This window comes from Protomyctophum parallelum (assembly GCF_964188405.1).
Source record: "Protomyctophum parallelum genome assembly, chromosome: 16".
In the NCBI taxonomy this organism is placed as follows: domain Eukaryota; kingdom Metazoa; phylum Chordata; class Actinopteri; order Myctophiformes; family Myctophidae; genus Protomyctophum; species Protomyctophum parallelum.
Window position 1 is genome coordinate 22886829 of NC_139711.1, and position 20433 is coordinate 22907261.

Consider the following 20433-nt stretch of genomic DNA (forward strand, 5'->3'; position numbering starts at 1 on the left):
GATAAGCTGTATGGATCAGGCAGCAGTGGTGGAAAAAGTACTCAAATATTTTACTTAAGTAAAGGTCTAAATACTGCAATGTTGATGTACTCCATTACAAGTAGCCTATGCGACGCATTGTGAGCTTGTATATCGGCTATTTTCAAATGGCCGAAATGTATAGTTGAAGTGTTTTCTAATCAAAATTAAAATCTCCAAAGTAACTAAAGTTTTCAAAATATTGTAGTGGAGTAAAAGTAAAAATTTTGTCTCCGAGATGTAGTGGAGTAGAAGTAAAATTATTGGAAATTGGAAGTACTCAAGTAAAGTACAAATACCTCAAAATTGTACTTTACACCACTGTCAGGCAGGCTGCTATGCTGTAAAGTGTAAACAGTCATCTACCAGTATACAAACTGGGTCATATGTCACGGAGTTATAAATAAACGAGCAAACTGGCCAGGCAGGCACCATGGAATATACTGATCTATAGCTTCTCTCACTCTCACACACACACACACACACACACACACACACACACACACAATAACAATGCCGACACAGTCGGGGGTACATCATTTTTTTTAATGCAAGATTCTTATGTCAAGCAAAGGTATCTAACAAGTTTTCATCCGTTCTATCAATATCATCACGATATTTATATTTTCCGTTTCACTTTCAAGGAATGTGTGTATTAAAAAAAAATATTATTATTTTTAATATAAGGAGGCAGCATGAAAAAACATGTGCAGGCATTGAACGTTTTTGAACAGTAATCAAACATAAATCATTGTCCCCTTTTAAAAATGCATTCCATTTATTGATTGATCACACATTGATCACAACCACAGCTACTTGTGCAAATAAAAGGGATACATTTCAAGCATCGGCATACTTAAGAACAAATGGACCAAGTCGCTTAGTTTACTGGAATCCAGTGGTCTTGGTGGCCGTTAGAGAGAGAGAGAGAGAGTGTTTGTGTGTGTGTGTGTGTGTGTGTGTGTGTGTGTGTGTGTGTGTGTGTGTGTGTGTGTGTGTGTGTGTGTGTGTGTGTATATGTGTGTGTGTGTGTGTGTGTGTGTGTGTGTGTGTGTGTGTGTGTGTGTGTGTGGTGTGGTGTGGTGGGGTGGGGATGCATGTATAGGTCGGGGCGGGGGCTATGGTAGTTTATAGGAGGCGGCAGGAGTCATATCATGTCATATAGAGGTAATAAGATGATAATAAAGTGCCAAGGAGAGCTCCACAGTAGGTGAGCCTGAGATCTGTGTGTGTATGTGTGTATGTGTGTGTGTGTGTGTGTGTGTGTGTGTGTGTGTGTGTGTGTGTGTGTGTGTGTGTGTGTGTGCGCACGCACATGTGTAGGATTGTTTGCGTGAACGTGCATTTGCTGAATTTACCGACAATGTACCGTTAGCATATATTGTCTGCGCCGTGTGTATATGCATTTACAGTACACGAACCTGAGCTTCAGCCTAAGCTCAGAAGTTCAATACAAGCGGCAACAGAGCGGAACCACATGGACAGGTTCGGTTTCCGACGCCTCAGCTGAGCCTGCGGTAGAATCTAGGGCTCTATTTATCATTATCATTATCTATTCATACAACTCATACGCTTTGGGAAGGGAAATCAAGGAAAGGGGTTTATTTTTTATTGTTTATAAACAAGCAAATGACTCACAGAGGAAACGAAAGGCAGGCTGAGAGTGCAAGGTTTAAGGCAGAGAGAGAGAGAAAGAGGGAGAGAGGGAGAGAGAGAGAGAGAGAGAGAGAGAGAGAGAGAGAGAGAGAGAGACGGGGACAGAGGGAGTCCAGGCACAGAGAAGGGGGCAGGAGGTAACCAGGGGGGACGGTCGGTGCAGAGAGCGAGGGACATTATGTCAACATGTCCCACAGGCAGCAGCAACACAGGGCCGTCCAACATGCTGTGAGGCAGGTGTCTCCTGAGTCGTCTCTCCTTCTGTCCTCTACCACATACACTGAGTACAGAGATGGAGAAAAGAGGGGTGGGGGGGGGGGGGGGGGGGGGGGTGCAGAGGAAGAGAGACAGAATAGGGAAGAAGAACGACATTAGTGAGTCTTTTCTTTCACGTTACATCAGTCCAGAGATTATGCTCATCATCATTACCAACAAGGTCAACGGTTGCCATGGCTCCTTTGGTTTTGCCCTCATCATTATACCCATAATGGCGGGGGATGCTCGTTGCCGTGGAGATGGATGGAGGCCAAAGCCTTGTTAAGGACAGGGTTACAGTTGGAGCCCTAACAATTAATGAGTTAACCCATTTAGGCCTAACCTCAAAATAAATAAAAAAATATTCTAAATCCTCCAGTTTTCTGAAATAAATATTTTCACGATTTAAAAAAAATAGCAGACCTATACAAGCTCGTAGCGTGCCACTTGGTGGCGCGCTATGAGCTTGTAGATCTGCTATTTTTCAATAGCTAAATTATAACAATGTTTAAAATACCAAAAGGGGTTCCCACGCAAAATGGTTTAAACAAGAGGCCAATATAAGACTCTTATACGGTTTCCATGCTATCCATTTTAGTCTGTACAAATTACCACATTAAAATGGACGGCAGAATGTGAGCTGTGATACAACTCACTAAGCATTTGTCATTGTGCTGTGTACAATCAATGCAGGAAAGATTAGGGATTTATGTTGGTTTAAGGAAAACAAACAAATAAAAAAGCATATGTATTTACACAATCCATGCAGTGAAGGATCATACATAGCATGTCCTGTATTTGGTGGGGTTTGGGGCGTAATCCCAAATTGTTCAGGCGTTGTGAGGTTGTAGCAGGGTTTCCGCTAAGCATTTTCTTGGGCGGCCAATGTGACCGATAGCGTTTTTATTATTCAAGTGTTAAATTAATCTGCCATAATTTAATACAGTGCATGTTTACGTGAGTGTGCACCACTCAACCATTGCAACAGCCGAGTAGCGCAGGCTAGGTTACCACGCGGAATCGTCCCGCATTTGGGAAACTAAAAGACGTGTCCCACGTGATAAAGGACGCACTTTGTTTTTGTATTTCAAGGTCGGGGAATAAATATGAATGACAGGGTGATTTATTTCTATTTGAGACAATGAAGTCTGCCTCCTCCTCCCACTCTGCTCTCCTGTTTAATGTTTGTTTAATGCAATCAGATATATAGGACTTTTCTGTTTGGATGCATGGGCTGTCAAGGCCAGAAAGGTTTTTCTTTTTACTTTTTTTTGCCACTCACTAGGCATTCCTGCATAACTTCCGGGTTTGATCAAATCAAATCAAATCAAACTTTATTTATAGAGCACGTTTTAAAACAACCAAGGTTGACCAAAGTGCTGTACATCAGTGTCGTTCTTCAGTGGTTTGATGATGATGTCACACACATAGTAATCGTTTAAGATCCATAGGATCATCCAAATAACATATTAAAATTTGAATTATATTATTAGTGGATCAAGGTTCAGGCGTTGACAGTTGGGGTACCATTAAAACCTACCTATATAAGGCAACATTAAAAGAAATGCTTGAAGTACCATGTGACGTGTCAAACTAGGGGGATTTTCATGATTCTGAACCCACGCATTAGTTTTGCACGAAAAACACTCCTTGGGCTAAAAACGGTGATGCGCACGGTGATGCCCGAATGTGATGATCTCATCACATTTGGGATGACAGCTATGGCCGTTTTTAGCCCAAGGAGTGTTTTTCATGCCAAATGAATCCTTGCAATGGATCCAGAATCATGAAAACCCCCTAATTTGACATGTCATATGCTACTAAAAGCATAATGATAATTTGAAATGTTTTGCCTTATATAGGTTAAAGGTACCCCAACTTTCGATGCCTGTATTTACCTTGATCCACTAATAATATAATTCACAACTTTTAATATGTTACTTGACCCTAAGGATAAAATAAAAAATTGAACGATTACTATTGCAATTTATTTTAGGTCAAACCTTAGATTGACTGGCCAAATAGTGGAGCTGGAGCAGTGGAGCAAGGCAGCTGGCCAATGTGGGCAGTGATTATTTTATTCTGCCAATATTTTATCTGTCAATCACCGGTATTTACCGGCTACCGGCTAACCCTGGTGTGTAGATCTGCTATTTCCACGATTTAACTCTTTCTTTAATGAAAATGAAAAACAGTTTTGTTGAGTTTCCACCAGACAGTGACAACATATTACTACAATTTACTATATTGTCGAAGGACTAAGTATGTGTCAAGCCATTTCCCATCTGCCAGACCAAATAATAGCTCTGTCTCTGAACAAAAAGTTTAAACACCTCTCTCACTCTTATGATGGTGATGGGTCATTCATGGGTCACTCATGAAAATTACCTAGGTGACCAGCTCATGCCTGACAGGAGCAAGCCACTTATCAGAGCTGGTCTCAGATAATGACATGACAATGATTTGAAAAAGCAAACCTGAAATAATGCTGTGTTCTATTCAAATTGCCCTTGGCAAATAAAGTCCTCAATAGTAGCCTGTGTAGAGACTTATCTGTAGCCAGCCGCTGAATTGTGTGCCTAAATAAGTGTGCTGTACTCCCCAGAGGCAGGCCTGCTGCTTTTGCATATTTAGTTTGAATATTTTCCAACTAGATATTTGCTTGTCGTTTTGCTACAGTCTACACTTTGACTAGAAAGGTTGGCTCACTCTGCAGGATGCTAACCCCACATTTTTTGTGGGGTTAGCATTGATAAGTAAAACTAGTAAAACAAATAGTATAAATAATATACTATTATAATAATAGTATAAAAATAAGTACAATAATAGCCGTTATATCAGCCACACCGATATACAGTATTGGTTTGGCTTTGGACGACTCACATCAACACGTTCTTCAGTTCAAAACATGCAATCCGTGTTGAATGACATGGTTTTTGAGACAAAGTATAATTACTTACTTTTTACTTTAGTTCTGAGTAGTTGAACATATCAAGTGACATTGTTGGTGATCAATTAGTGATCGACCTGAAGGGAATAGTTCCGAACAGCACAATAATAATAGTACGTTTATTTATTTCCCAACCAGCTACTGTTCCAGTTCTACATCTACAGCTAACCCTTAACCCCAACAAGTTGAATGGTTGCCAAACTATTCTTCCTTGTGCAGCATAAATGTATATTGTATAAATCTTCAGTCATTCAATTATTCATCCACATTTGTTTCTGTATTTACTACGTGAGGTTCAATTTGAATCTTGAAGCTGGACTACGGATGTTAATAATCTAAGTAGGAATCATCGTTAAGAAATGAATCAATTAAACTTAACAGTTAATAATTAATCGAAGATTCTGCGGTTCTATCTTTGGGCGGTTTTCTGTGCTGTCTGCCATGCACACTGCAGAGGAACGCACATGTGGGCCGTTACATGTGGCCCTACAGACAAGACAGTGCACTTTTCATAAAATTGTATTCCTCATACAAAGATGCCAATGCCTGGCCCTGTATCGCAAGTGGTCAAAGTGTAGATATTTATGTTAGACATCGTTGAGTGGAATTAAGATTCTCAGATTTTTCTTTAACGGCGCTTACTAGCCAGTTAATCGATCGATAAGGTTATCAAAATGTATCAATTATCAATGAATGACTTAAGCGATAATTGCCGCCCCTAAGCCGGACCCACCTGTATTTTTAGGAGCCTCTCCATACATAGGGCCAGGGGGTGGGCCCCCCTGCCAGCCAAACTGTGGTTCTCCAGGTTGTCCAGGATATCCCTGATATGGGCCCCCAGGGCCAGGATAGGGGCCTCCGGGGCCAGGGTAGTGTCCTCCAGGGCCCATAGGACCAGCCTGGTAGTTCGGGTAGGCTGGGTTTGGCTGTTCCATGTTGACAGGGTAGCCTTGAGGCGGGGGTCCGGGCGCGGGGTACCCCTGCGGTGGGTAACCCTGCGGTGGGTAACCTGGGGCAGTGGGCCCTGGGCCCGGATACGGAGGGGGCTGCTCAAAGTTCATCAGTCGACTGGAAGATAGTGGAGAGGGGAAATCTCAATATGTTATGAATCAATGTAAGAACATTCATGTTAGAAATCAAAGCAATACAACTTATTTTGTGTACTTTATTTTATACACGGTCAGTCAAATATTTATTAAATAAATACATACATAAATAAATACCTAGCAGCTATATCTTCAGCATGCTTCTCCCAATGTACCCTTCATCCCTCCTTTTCATATGTCCAAACCATCTCAACCTCGCCTCTCTTGCTTTATCCCCAAACCTAACCTGGGCTGATTCTCTAATTTAGTCATTTCTGATAATGTTCTTCCTTGTCACTCACTCCTATAGCATCTCAATTCTGCCACCTCCAGCTGTGCCTCCTTTTCCAAGCTGTACAGCATGGCTGGTCTCACTACCATCTTCCCTCTCACTGATACACTTCTGTCACATAACTCCTGACACATACATTCCATATTTTCAACACACTGGCTTTGTTTGCAGAACATTTCCATCTCTATCCTCACCTTAACCTGTTGCACTACTGTCTAGGCAATCAGTACAAATCCTTTTCTCTCTTACCACTTTGCCTCATCTCCTTTTACTCCTGCTTATTTATTTCATGCTGCCTTTCTTATCTCCTCCCTGAACTCCACACAGCATTGCTCTTTCTTCATCTTCCACCACCATACCACCTGAGCTACCCAGGCACAGATCTCTACCACCTGAGCTACCCAGGCACAGATCTCTACCACCTGAGCTACCCAGGACAGATCTCTACCACCTGAGCTACCCAGGCACAGATCTCTACCACCTGAGCTACCCAGGCACAGATCTCTACCACCTGAGCTACCCAGGCACAGATCTCTACCACCTGAGCTACCCAGGCACAGATCTCTACCACCTGAGCTACCCAGGACAGATCTCTACCACCTGAGCTACCCAGGCACAGATCTCTACCACCTGAGCTACCCAGGCACAGATCTCTACCACCTGAGCTACCCAGGCACAGATCTCTACCACCTGAGCTACCCAGGCACAGATCTCTACCACCTGAGCTACCCAGGCACAGATCTCTACCACCTGAGCTACCCAGGCACAGATCTCTACCACCTGAGCTACCCAGGCACAAATCTCTACCACCTGAGCTACCCAGGACAGATCTCTACCACCTGAGCTACCCAGGACAGATCTCTACCACCTGAGCTACCCAGGACAGATCTCTACCACCTGAGCTACCCAGGCACAGATCTCTACCACCTGAGCTACCCAGGCACAAATACTCATCCCTCTGTCTGACTTTCTCTTCAACTCAACCTGTTGATATACTCTTCCTTTAGGATTATACTACCCCCTTTCTCCTCTCTTCCACCCCTAGAATAGTCTAAAAAACCCTTCCGAAACTCTTGGCATTGCCCATTGACATTAATATGAATTAATAATCTCTTTTAGAAGGGAAACCATGGCTACAAGATGGCAACATCTACTATAAATGTCACAAAATCAACGATAGTTCCTGTTAGCCGCTGTACTACTAGGCCAACACGTGGCTGGCCTGGTACTGATGGTGCAGCAAATGAGTATTGATTTAAACAGTTTCAAATATTAAGAATCAATATGCATTGGAAAATGAGAAGTGAGTATACGCAATGATAGATTGGTTGATTATATTTGCCAACTTTAAAAATATAAATAGGGTCGATAGCACTTATGCACCAACAATAAAGTAATAGTGGATTTCTAGGCAATAGACAACACGGTGGTGGGGTAAAGTAGACCCTTCAAGCAGTTACCAGTACTTTCAGAGTGTGCCGCCTGAGCTGTGCGCATGCAAGGTCACTTCAGTGAGTGAGAGATTGCTACTGTATATATTGTCAGGGCAGAGAGTGACACGTCAGAATTCTCCGGGTCAGACAACCTCTCTGGCCTGCGCTTCGCGGGGCCCCCAAATCTGTGGACTGATATGATCGAATCCGAATTCGTGACGTAACAGGTCGTATTTGCTTTCATATATGTCTTTGTTGTTCACATGTATATATCACATGACCATTCAATTTGGGATAATTGTGGGCAATCAATAAATGCCAGATCTTGTGAATCCATAATTTTAAGTGTACAGCCTGTTTATTGGACTATTAGATAACCCTCTCACAGGATGGCGCATCAACGGAAAAGACGGACAAAACAACTCACTTAAATACACAGTAAAAACTAAAAAAACTAAAACAAAAAACATAAAGGCAAATTAAGGCCACAAAAAAGAAGCAGGTATACCCTAAATGTTACCACTGTCTCCATGACTCCATAACTTTCTAGACAGGCCCAAAGAAAGAACAAGATGTTTTCCTTGTAATAAATAAATAAAGATTGTTTTAACTCTAAAGATGGACTGTATACAGTATGACCACCTGATTTAACAGTGTGCCGATTTTGCCATCTCGACTGACAAGTGGATGATTGCGCAGCTGGTGCATGTTTGTTTGTCAGAGATCAGGGGGGGCAGGAACGCAGCAGTGTGTGAGGAGGAGGACATCCATGTGTTCATTGACAGATATAGTTTAGCTTATGTTGTGTGAATAGCAAACAAAAGAAGGTTGCTTTCCAGTCCAAGTATTTTTAGACACACGCACACACATTTCCCATTTGGACAACCAGAAAGCAAACTCCATATGTCTCTTGGCACGGTTAATTAAATTATTTATTATCTGCCCGGTGAAACCAAGCCCCCATTAAGGCTATCCAACGTTGAAGCTGACACTACCTACTGGCGAAAAGAGGAACTGCAGCACTTTCATGGAGGTGGAGGGACGTTCATGACGTCATGTATGATGTTTGAGGTCCGGGCTTTGAGGTCCAGGCTTAACTTCCGCTCACTCGAGCCATTGAGTTATAATTGTACTTCCGGCAGTTTTCCGGGTGCTTCAAAACGCCATTGAGCAACTTCCACTGAAACGAATAGCTTGGGGGCGGGGCTAACGCTCCGGTTCGGTCTCTATCGTTTTATTACTCTATGGGTGAAACCTGGACCTATTTTCACTTGGGTTAGCTTTGACGACCTAGTCATGATTAGCTGCCCCGAGTCTGAACCCATACTCTGAAACGTGGAAGTGTTAACCCAGAGTCAGACTCTGCAACACTGCAGTAATTGGGGGACTCAACTCTTCTGTGTCCCATTTCTTTATACATCTATAACATGCAGTGGGTGTCAGCTTTGTTCCTGTGTGTGTGTGTGTGTGTGTGTGTGTGTGTGTGTGTGTGTGTGTGTGTGTGTGTGTGTGTGTGTGTGTGTGTGTGTGTGTGTGTGTGTGTGTCATAAAATGCATAGAGACAAACTGTAGCCTCCTACCCTAAAAAATGGCTCTGTCACTTATCAGTCAAACAGGAAGGCCAAAGCCCCAGGTGGTCTATTTTGAAAGCATCCTGAGTGATACAAGATGTTCAAAGAGACCCTAAAGATAATATCAGATCAAAGATCACTCCCCAAGAATTATCTTGAGAAGTCAAAGGGTAAAACCTACAATTTGGGTCTTTCAGCCCGAGATTGGCTTCCTGCCTGTGGAACAATTGATATGCAAATAGACTTCAGTTCTAGGCACTTTGGTGAGACACTGGAGTGAGATCAGGGATAAATACGCTATATGAATATGCTATATGATTCATAATACACCACACGTGCTGAAACACATGGCAAAAATGTCCCCCGTCTCTACAAAAACAAACAGTGAAAACACCATAGACGCCACCACACTACTGATAATAACTGCAGAGGGAAATTATGGATAAAACTTGTTTTGTTTTGTTAAGTTACATTCAATGCCTTTAAAAATTATTGTTCTCATTTTAAGCATGCATGCATGCACACACACGCACGCACACACGTACGCACACGCACCCACAGCATGCACGCATTCCCATAAATAACCATTTTTGAAGGGAAACCAAAAGATTTGGGAAGGACTTTCCTCTCGGAAACCAGAGGTGGCCATGGGGTTGGTGACAAAAGTGTTGTTATTCCAATATATAAATGCAACTGCATCTGAATTAAACAAAAGGACTGTTCTCTTGGATTACTCGTGCATGTTGTGGTCTATTATTCCAGCTCTAGCTGCTCACCCTGTCCTGTGCAACGTCCGCCTAGACAGCTCACGTCTCGGAAAAACACTTAGGCAGCCTGACTAAGACATTTCAATACAGGAAAATTCCCGGTTATACTAAGGCTTCCAAAACATATACTACACCAGTGACACCACCACTGGGTGAGTAGCCATGACTGTAACATCGCCTAGCGGATCTCGAGGGGCTATTTTGACGGTCGCAGAGCATTTTGGAAACCATTAAGACAAAGACATTCTTATTGTCTGCCGTGAAATCAGACAGGTTTGCTGTCAGTGTTGATTTTGACGTCAACTTTAGATTTTAGTTTTAGTCACATTTTGGTTAGTATAGTTTTAGTCGACTAAATATCATAAGATTTTAGTTGACTAAATCTACAGTTGATTTAGTCGACCAAAATGTATTTTGGCGGGCCTTGTTGCAATCATAATGACACGATTTTACACATGCTGAAAATAGCAGATCTAGATCTGCTATTTTCAGCATGCAACCAAGTGTAAAATTACTTATACTGGATTTCTTGTCCACTAGTCCCTTCCAAACATTTTAGTCTATTTTTTATTTGTTATGACGAAATTGTCAAAATATTTAGTTTTAGTCATCAGTTACCATTTAGTTGTCATCAGTGAAAAGTCGACGAACATTTTTTGTCATAGTATTAGTGGATGAAATCAACACTGCTTCACGCCATATCAGGGAGCAGCACAGTGGGAAGATAACACAGGAACAGGACTGGCTGGCAGCATATCCATGGTTCAGGTGTGTTCCCATTTCAGGGGAAGGCATAAAGCAAGGGATACTTGACGGCCAGCCAGTCATTGTTCAGGAATAAAACTCGACAGGATGATTAGAAACCGACGCGTAGCAGAGGTGCCATAATCACCCTGAAGGGTTTTATTTCTCAACAATGACGGGCTAGCCGTCAATTATCCCACTTATTACACAGCCCTACTTAATTAATAAATACTGTATTGTGCCGCATATAAGACGACTCTGATTATAAGAAGACTCATTTGTGGAAAAAGAACATTGAATGTCAAATAGTCTAGTCCCCGATTATAATACGACCCCCTTTTTTAGGATATTGCCATTGGAAAAAAACAGTCTTATATTCAGCACAATAGGGGAAAATTCATTAATTGACCCAAAACAAACAAACAAAGTATTTCCTTGCTTACGGTAATGAAAGTATTCCATAAGTGTTTCGTCGGGCGGACGGCTCACTCGCCTCATAAAACAAGGTAGTGTTGATCAAATTAATGGTTACTACCGTTACTGCATTGTCTATTACTCGCTTCAAATGTAAAAAAACATTAAATCAAGCAGTGCAGCAGGTGCTCAGAGTCTTTGAACTCTGTTATTGGTCTGTTATACAGAAATAACACACCGCTGACTTCAGAGATTGACCAATCAGAATCAATCCAATCCAAATGTATTTATATAGAGTGTCGCAGTGCCACCCCCCACGAGTATTTCAAAAAATATTTATTTAAAGACGTTTACACTGCGGACAAAGCCAACTCGACTCGTGACAAATCATGACAATAAACACAATGTTTTGGGCCGATTAGAAAGAAAAAAAAGGCAGGGTACGACACGATTTGATTTGTGGAAAATGAACGGGGAATTCTCTTCCGGGCCTCTCGTCGTCATGAAAGGGGGCGGGACTGCGACGCTCAATAGTACATTTCAGCGCAGCACAAAATAACAGATAAAAACAGGAAAAGTAATAAGATAATTATACAGAATCAAGCATTCAACTAAGCAATAATGGGTAATTATTAACCAAACCTACTCGGCCCTGGTTAAATCAGACTAGTTCCCAACTTAATATTAGCGGCTGAAGTCTGTTATTCTTACCAAGCCGGCCGAGTGTTCTGAAACTTTCAGCTGGCTGGTGGCGAGCATTCCACTGAAAATAAATGGGGCCGACTAGGTTTTGGTGCCAACCGTTCTAGTTCCATTCTATACTGTAACCACTGGCCCAGGAACATTCATCAAGAATTCACCACTGTAATAATAATATTAATAATAATAAATATATAACTACAGGGGTTGCACTCAAAAGTGCCTGAAAGTGGGGCATGCGGAATGGACACACACACGAGTATGTGTGCATATGTAAACATTTGCGAGTGTGCTTTGTTTACTTTAGTGCACAAGTGAGTGCTCCCCTCACATCTGCCGGTTTATACTTTAAACTTTAAAGTGATGTTGACCTTTGGCCAGTATACAGTGAGAAGGTTGCCTGTCCCCAGGCGTTGACACTAAGGGTTGCCCACCTGCCCCTGGCAACTAGCAAGTAAATAAACCTTTCGGGCAGGTGTAGTTTGCTTTCAGGTTACCCAATCAGGCACGTGCTTGTTTGAGAGGGGATGCAACCGCCAATAAACACAACACAAGATGTCTGTCTAAACCAGGGGGGCAGACAGATATTTTGTGAAGCCACTAAGGAAATCGGGACATCCTAAAGTTCATATAATGGCCTGTTGTGGCGCTGTCATTGGGCCCAAAAAAACCCATAGCCCCATAGAGGTCCATGTATTTGGGCCCAACTTCACCTAGACTGTATTACCTTTAATAAACATGGTCATGACTACTTTCTGCTTCCAGTCACTAGTTTAAAGTCTCATTTCTCATGTCATAATATTGTTTTTGGAAAATTATGGTCCCATTTATAAAATAAATTACCATAAGGTCGCGTATGTTCTGAGGGGCGTGGCTACCGTTACAGTCTATGATCGGGAGCCACCTCCCGTTCGAGTCAAAATAAAAACCAACTAAGAAGAAGGGGGGAAGTCCCGCCTCGTTGTCTGGGCCAGCCAATGGGCCAGCTGGGCCCAAACGGATCTAGAAAGATGGCGATTTACAATACAAGGACTGACTGGCTTCATCTTACGTCCATATCAGACCCGGCGAACGCTTTGTCCATATTTTTTTTACAGTCTATATGGTCTAAACACCTGAACGTAGCCAGATCACCACGTCATCTGGTCTGTGGAATGTAAAATAAGAGCACCGTTTACCTATAATGGGCTGTTTTCACTGTTGCTACTATACTGCTATATAGTTACATGGCATGAAAATAGAGACATTGTTATCGCACAGCCCCAGAAAATAAAAAAGGAAGTGCTAAATTGAATGGTAATTATACATATTTCACTATCATTTTATAATGGACAATTTACTTAGTTTTCGGTCAAGTGGGCATGGCCTTTGGGCAAGTAGAACATTTACTTTGAACTTTACTTAGTGTCAAGCCCTGCTGCCCCTGTACATAATGGCATCTACAAATCTATAGGCCTACTTGTAACGGTAGACAAGCTCCTAGCTCTGAGCTCTCTCTGAAAGACAGTCAGCTGATAGCTCAGCTGATTTGCACACCAATGAAATTCATTCTCACAGACATACTACTCACACTTCATCCTGACACTGCATGCGTGCAGTTATCAGTACGCTACCAGCTCCAATTGATTCAGTAGAAGCAGTACTCATAATGATGACAGTGATAACAACAATACCATTTTAATGTCATCATTGTTGCTGCAGGCTCTGTTCAGTTTGTCTTTATACCTAAGGGGGTTTATTGCATGCATCATGCTATATGATAAATCATTGCACTACCAAACACATGTATTGCATTGTTTAAGCTAATAAATGCTAATACATATTAACTTTGAGGAGAGTCCACCTAACTGAACTATGTTCTGGGGCATTGCTTTTCAAAATGTGAAATGCTTTTCAGATTAAGCTCACGTACACACAAATAATCTCTGCCTAATATACTTTAACACGGCCTGACGAACCCATACCACATGACCATTCATTAATGTGCATTGATTAGACATGCACGATGCCACGTGCACGTGCGGGTGGAGATTATTAAAATAAAGGATTCATGGTGAACTTCAGTCTCTGTAGAGAGAGGCTTGCCTTATGTTTCTTCCAGAAAATGTACACATGATAGGGAGGTGACAAATCAAGGCTTCGCACCACGTTGTGAGCTTGTAGAGCGGCTATTTTCAATATGAAATGATATGATATGATATGATATAGTACTTTATTGTCAGTTCACACTGACACATATACACACATTTGACATAACACAAAGAACAAGACAATTTACATACATAAAGATATGAAGACAAGAGCAATATCCACCGCTTAGATTATCCTGTGGCTACTACAACTCCTGATTAAGCCTCAAGGTCGAATGGTGGACAAAGGACCTCTTTGTAAACACTTGTTATCTAATTAATGAAATCACTTTAAAGAAAATGTTGAATTTAGTTTTTAATTAATGAAAATTTCTGCTTTTTTGGGAATGTTTTGAAAGTTTTTAAAAATAATAGGGATCCATACAACCGTGGGTCCCGACCCAGTGTTTGGGAACCAGTGTTGTAGACACTACAGTACAGAGTAAAGTTTAGGTGTTTTAAAACTAAATATGAATTTGCAAGCAGCCATGTGCTGAACACAACGACACCACCTACTGACCTAGACAATCTTGTCTTGCTGTTCAAGTAAATGGTTGGTGCATTTATATAGCACCTTCATCCAAGGTGCTTTACATAGATTGTGCATTTACATTGCATTTACATTCACCCATTCATAAACCAATGACAGGGGAAACCATGCAAGGTACCAAGCTGTACATCAGGTGCAATTAGGGGTTCAGTTCAGTGTCTTGCTCAGGGAGACTGTGACACTAAAGGTGGTTGCACACTGGATGCGTTTTTGGGGAAACCGATGGAGAAACGCAGCTAAAAATACGAAAAACACGCTCGGTGTGTGGGGACCTTAACTCTCGAGGAGCCTGGGTTCGAACTGGCAACCTTGCGGTTCCCATCCGACCACTCTACCCCTGAAGCTTTTGTCGTCTGCATACATCCTTTGCATATTTCAAAACAATCCCTTTTAAGTTAAAGCTAAAATCCAGGACTTGAATGAATAAAAGCAATCCGTATGTTTTTTAGACTAGACTAGAGTATGTTGTTAATAGCATGCCTCTGAGGTGTAGGAAACTAGACTGGTTGACATTGACAATGCCAGTAGATATTTGAAGCACACAGGATTGGACACATATATATGCCATTGGTCTGCCACCATCTTTGTTGTAGTCATCGTTAAAATTAAATTGCAATAATCAGGAGAGAGGAGGACCAAAATAAGGCATTTAAAAAAATCCAGGTCCAGGCACTCTTATTACCTTTTATTACCTTTTATTACATTTGAGCTAGAGACATTAAAATTTAATATTTCCTCTCTCCTGAATATTATTATTCCCTTCCATGAGCACCGGTGTTGAGGGATAACAGTGCTCCTATAATGTCTTCCTTCTAAATTGTTACACATGTCTGAACTATAATTGTAAAAAGAAAAATCACACTCGCCATACATCGTCATACATCATAGCGCCCCTCAAAAATGGTGGCATCTCTGACGCAATAAAATCAAAAGTATGGATGGAAAAGTATGGAAGAGTAAAAGGGCCTTGAACACACAACCTCAGTCCCCACTCTGCTGACTCATTACCAATTTCCTACAGACCCATTAGGTAGTGTATTCCTCTGGGTATTGACATGACGGCACAAAAGCACCAAGGTGACGCAACATCTGCCTATGTGGCAACACAACATATGGCCATATATACAGTCACGACTCGTAATCTCCAATACATAATCCCCGTACAATCTTGTTTTATGTGGCACATGACACCGCTCCATATGGCCGATCGTCACAAATCCTAATCCGATACGTCTGCACAATCATGTCTTACAAAGCACCACACCCCGTTAGCCAAACCACAGATCAACTGCCACCATTATGGCATTGCTCCTTGATTAAGACCATGTAGTGTAGGAGCATCACAAAGCCAGCAGGAGGCGGCGGCATCAGGCTGCAATACTGTTTGACCAAGTGAACCGAGACAAAGGAACCCTCTGAGAAAGACAGACTGAGCCAAAAGGTGTAACTGTACACTGGCTCCTTACTTATTCAAAGATAAGGGAGTACAAAACATGCGTCACGTTAATCACGAGCCCAGTTTCATATCTGCGTGTGGCGTAATTGTCCGAGCTCATAATCACCATGTAGATAGAAGGGTGAAAGTCATGATTGCACATTATGATTTACTTCTGATTTCCTGAACAAGAAATATTGACATATGAGGAGGACACAGATACCATAGCCTATCAGCACAAAACATGCATCCCTATTTTGGGCATGTCATTATATAGAGGGTATGTGCGTGACATCATAGTCATATCCAAACGTTATGTGGGAAAGCCTACCGAATGGCAAAAAACTACTTTATGTCCTTGAGAGTCCATACATCAAAACAAAAAAGTCCTACCTGATTGCATTAAATGATGTTAAACTCACTTTGCCACTCACTTTATGCATGCGCATACCATAGACTGTAAAAGATATGGACAAAGCGTTCTCCGGGTCTAACATGAACGTAAAATGAAGCCTGAAATCGCTTCATTGTAAATCGCCATCTTTCTAGATCCGTTTGGTACCAGCTGGCCATTGGCTGGCTCCGTTTTGGACCAGCTGGCCATTGGCTGCCCAGACAACGAGGCGGGACTTCCCCCCTTCTTCTCCGTTGGTTTTTATTTTGACTCGAGTGGGAGGGGAATCCCGATCATAGACTGTAACGGTAGCCACGCCCCTCAGAACATACGCGATGTTTTTTTTTCTTTATGGTCATTTTTTTAATTAATGGGACCATAATTTTCCAAAAAGAATATTATGACATTAGAAATGAGACTTTAAACTAGTGACTTGAAGAAGAAAGTATTCATGACCATGTTTATTAAGGTAATACAGTCTAGGTGAAGTTGGGCCAAAATACATGGGCCTCTATGGAGCTATGGGGCTTTTTGGGTCCAGCCCAGCGCCACAACAGGCCATTATATGAACTACCGATTTCAAATGAGGCTTCACGAAATATCTGGCTGACTGCCCCCCTGGCGCATACCCCCTATACAGTGAGAGAATATTTTTTTAAAGAAAAGAAAAAAAGGGGGGGAAATAAATCACATTTTCATCCATAAGGGGCGCCGCAAATGCGGAATCTTTTAAGTATTTATTGCAAAAGCATGCTTTTTGGGGGACAAATCCACTATCTTTGCGATAGCATAGCCTACGAGACAGGACAATTCCCTCCCAATCAGTAATGTGATCTGTTACATGTCATTATTACCCACACTGTACATAATTTGGTGTTCATATACAGAACGGGTAAGGTCTAGTGTGTCATAATAATGCAACTCACTGTGATCCGTTCTCCATTTTCTTTTACATTGAATTTAGTTTGGAAATGACTGAAATCTGAAATTCGCATACCCAAAATATGGATACCAGGTTGAAAGTGGTGAACCCACATCACATTGCCCACGTGGAAATATGAAAAGGTGTTGTGTTGCAACGGTCAACTTTTCAAGACTCCTCATTTGGCCCATTTATCTATATACTGTAAACATCTAAACAGCAGTCTAACGCCTGCCCAACCTCCACAATCAGTGGAAATATGGTGTTGACATCCTTTATTACATGATTTGGGTTCAACTCAATACTGTGCCAATGCTATTGGCAGACAAGGCATTAGTTAACCATTATATTAAAGGTTTGCACTTTATCCAGATCAGAATATCAAACGCAATAAAGTGCAATGACTGGCAGGAAACAAATCTCAGTGGAAATTGATCTCGTACTTTTTGATAGCTCTAGTTTGGTTATAAGGGTGTGTTATCTTACAGCCAATGAAGCCCTATGTTTATTTTAACTTAAAAGCTAGTGCGGGTCAAATAGGCCAAATGAGGAAGTACAAAGCTATTATCTTTGGAGTCAACAAATGGTGTGACTTGACTTCCTCTTTGTACATTTTAGCCATGCGCTTAGCTACAGCGTCTTTTCTTTTGTACCAAGGTTCTTTCTGAGGTGAAACTCACAACTTAAAGGGACCGCTGGAAGAAACTGCAGTCACTCAATGTTAATAGTAATTTGTAGTAGTTAACAGTACAATTTACAATTTAGGCATTTAGCAGACGCTCTTGATCCAGAGCGACTTACATTTAAGCAGTAACAGTAGCACAATTTGCAAAAGGGGTGAAGTGGCCCTTTTAACCCTGGGAAGACATTTGGTGTATATGTCTCAGGCCTATACACAGAGACATATACAGTACACCAAATGTCTTCACTGAAAATTGTGTATCTACTGTAAGAAGCTGTGGTAACATGACATTGTGAGCTTGCTTGTAGATTGGCTATTTTCACAGAATGTCCCCCCCCAAGGGTCAACAACCACACTAATAATAATGTGGTTAGATACAAGTCTTGACACATGGATTCAGAGGTTTCACACACAAACACACCCACACTTACTCACATATCGGCTCTCACTCAGAAGTCAGAAGGTATACATTGCTGATACTCTTACACTTGAAAAGAGCAGTAAGAATTCTCAAATGTCAGCCTCTCTTCTCTGTTAAAAAGCCAGGCTGACTGTCTGATTTTAGCACCAGCTCATCTGGGTCAGCTGTAGGTTGGATTACAGTAGAGGAAGACTTTTTAAACCACACCGTTTAAAAATAATTATGATGATGATCTACAGTATGTTTGCGTTTCATTACCTAATTGTACTTCAAGAACTAAAAGACTGCAAGACTGCAGCAAGTGTGTGTGAGTGTGTGTGTGTGTGTGTGTGTGTGTGTGTGTGTGTGTGTGTGTGTGTGTGTGTGTGTGTGTGTGTGTGTGTGTGTGTGTGTGTGTGTGTTGGCAGCGGCCCCACAGGAGACTGAATGATCAGTCGAATACTGAGACAAACCCATCCAGGGATGTTTCAGCTGTTATTGACTTCTACACAGCGAGAAAGATACGTTTTATTAGCTTCTTTCTTTTTAGAAAAATAAAATGACCTTTTATTTTTAACTGCACTTTTAGTGTTGGAGTTGGGTATCCCCAAGCCCTGGGGAACAAACTTGGTAACATGAGATCTCTTTTATGTTCCTATCTGATTGCCTTTGTATGACCTAGACTTGTCTATGTAGTCCTAGAGTAGACAATGCAACACAGTCTACGTCGTACAAATTAATGATTTGATTTACAATAACATTACCAACATCCATGATCCGACAGATACAGTATTGCATTTCTGTTAAAATGGAAATGAGATTACATTTGGTTGGCTTTTAGCTATAGCTATAGGCCTACACAAAGGTAAACAGGCAAAAATAAACATTGATTCTGTAAACTGTGTGTGTGTGTGTGTGTGTGTGTGTGTGTGTGTGTGTGTGTGTGTGTGTGTGTGTGTGTGTGTGTGTGTGTGTGTGTGTGTGTGTGTGTGTGTGTGTGTGTGTGTGTGTGTGTGTGTGCGTGCGTGCGTGCGCGTGCTGCTTTGTCCTGTAATTCATCTAGCACAAGTGAATGACTATGGCAAAATGCTAAAGATCACAGGGTGCCAGCCAGGTCCATCACGACATTTTTAAGCAAATTTTCTCCTCACCAGTCACCAGCTGCCAGCATAAAGCAGAATTTTCGCTTTCAACCAAAACGAACTGCTTATTAAACAACGTAGTAGTAGTGTTAAGTAGTACTATTCCAATTAGTATTACGTCTAGGTTCATCATTCATCACTATAATCTGCCATCATGTTATCACAAACCAAATGCAAGACGCACCTGCAGACAGGCAGGCCACAGCCCGATCGGGTTGCCAAGCAGTAAGTTGACAATTTTTTATATTCTTACCGTTACAGTACAGAATTAACAGTTCCACCGCTTGGCTTACCTTTAAAAGCAGTGTTGGCAAATTCCCTGGTTTCTCTTCTCGCACAGATCTGATCAAGGTTTACGTTTACTGTTGATTTTCTTGTGTGTGTATTTTTTTTTACCGCATTGAAGGACCCTGCTCGTCTCTGCTAAAAGCCCAGTGCGTATCTGCTCTGTTGTGTGTGGTGCGTGACGTCATCCTAACGGCATCATCACAGGGTCCGCTCGTGGGAAAAGGTCCAGTTTAGATTCCATTGCCTGGAAAGACGGCCGGGCGGCGGGCGCGCTGTTATTGGCTAGTTGGTGGTGGTGGTTGTCGGGGCAACGGTTGGATTCATATAGTTTTTATTAATTTATTTTAAACATTTTCTTATTATTGTTTATTATGGTCTTATCATTATAATATTTGGTCTAGGTTTACTTTTTTTGGATTACATGAGGACTAGGCTACTACACACACTTTAAATAATGTTTTATAATAATTTACTTTAATTGTGTGTTGGTGCTGATATTTATGTTCCATATTGCGTTTATTGTTTAATTATACCTGATTCAAACTAATCGATCAATCAATCAATCAACCATCTCAACCAGTGGTCCGGGGACCACCAGTGGTCCTTG

General features: G+C 41.6%; 1 protein-coding gene across 1 annotated transcript; it reads right to left on the bottom strand.

The window, feature by feature from the left end:
* Positions 1–545: 545 nt before the first annotated feature.
* On the bottom strand, positions 546–20001 carry LOC310873370 (cysteine-rich and transmembrane domain-containing protein 1). Its single transcript, XM_083785740.1, has 3 exons — positions 19832–20001; positions 5613–5947; positions 546–1954 (listed from the first exon to the last, which is right to left on the bottom strand). Exons 2-3 carry the CDS (start codon positions 5938–5940, stop codon positions 1851–1853), a joined length of 432 nt encoding a protein of 143 aa, XP_083641866.1. The 5' UTR covers positions 5941–5947; positions 19832–20001; the 3' UTR covers positions 546–1850.
* Between the last annotated feature and the right edge of the window lie 432 nt (positions 20002–20433).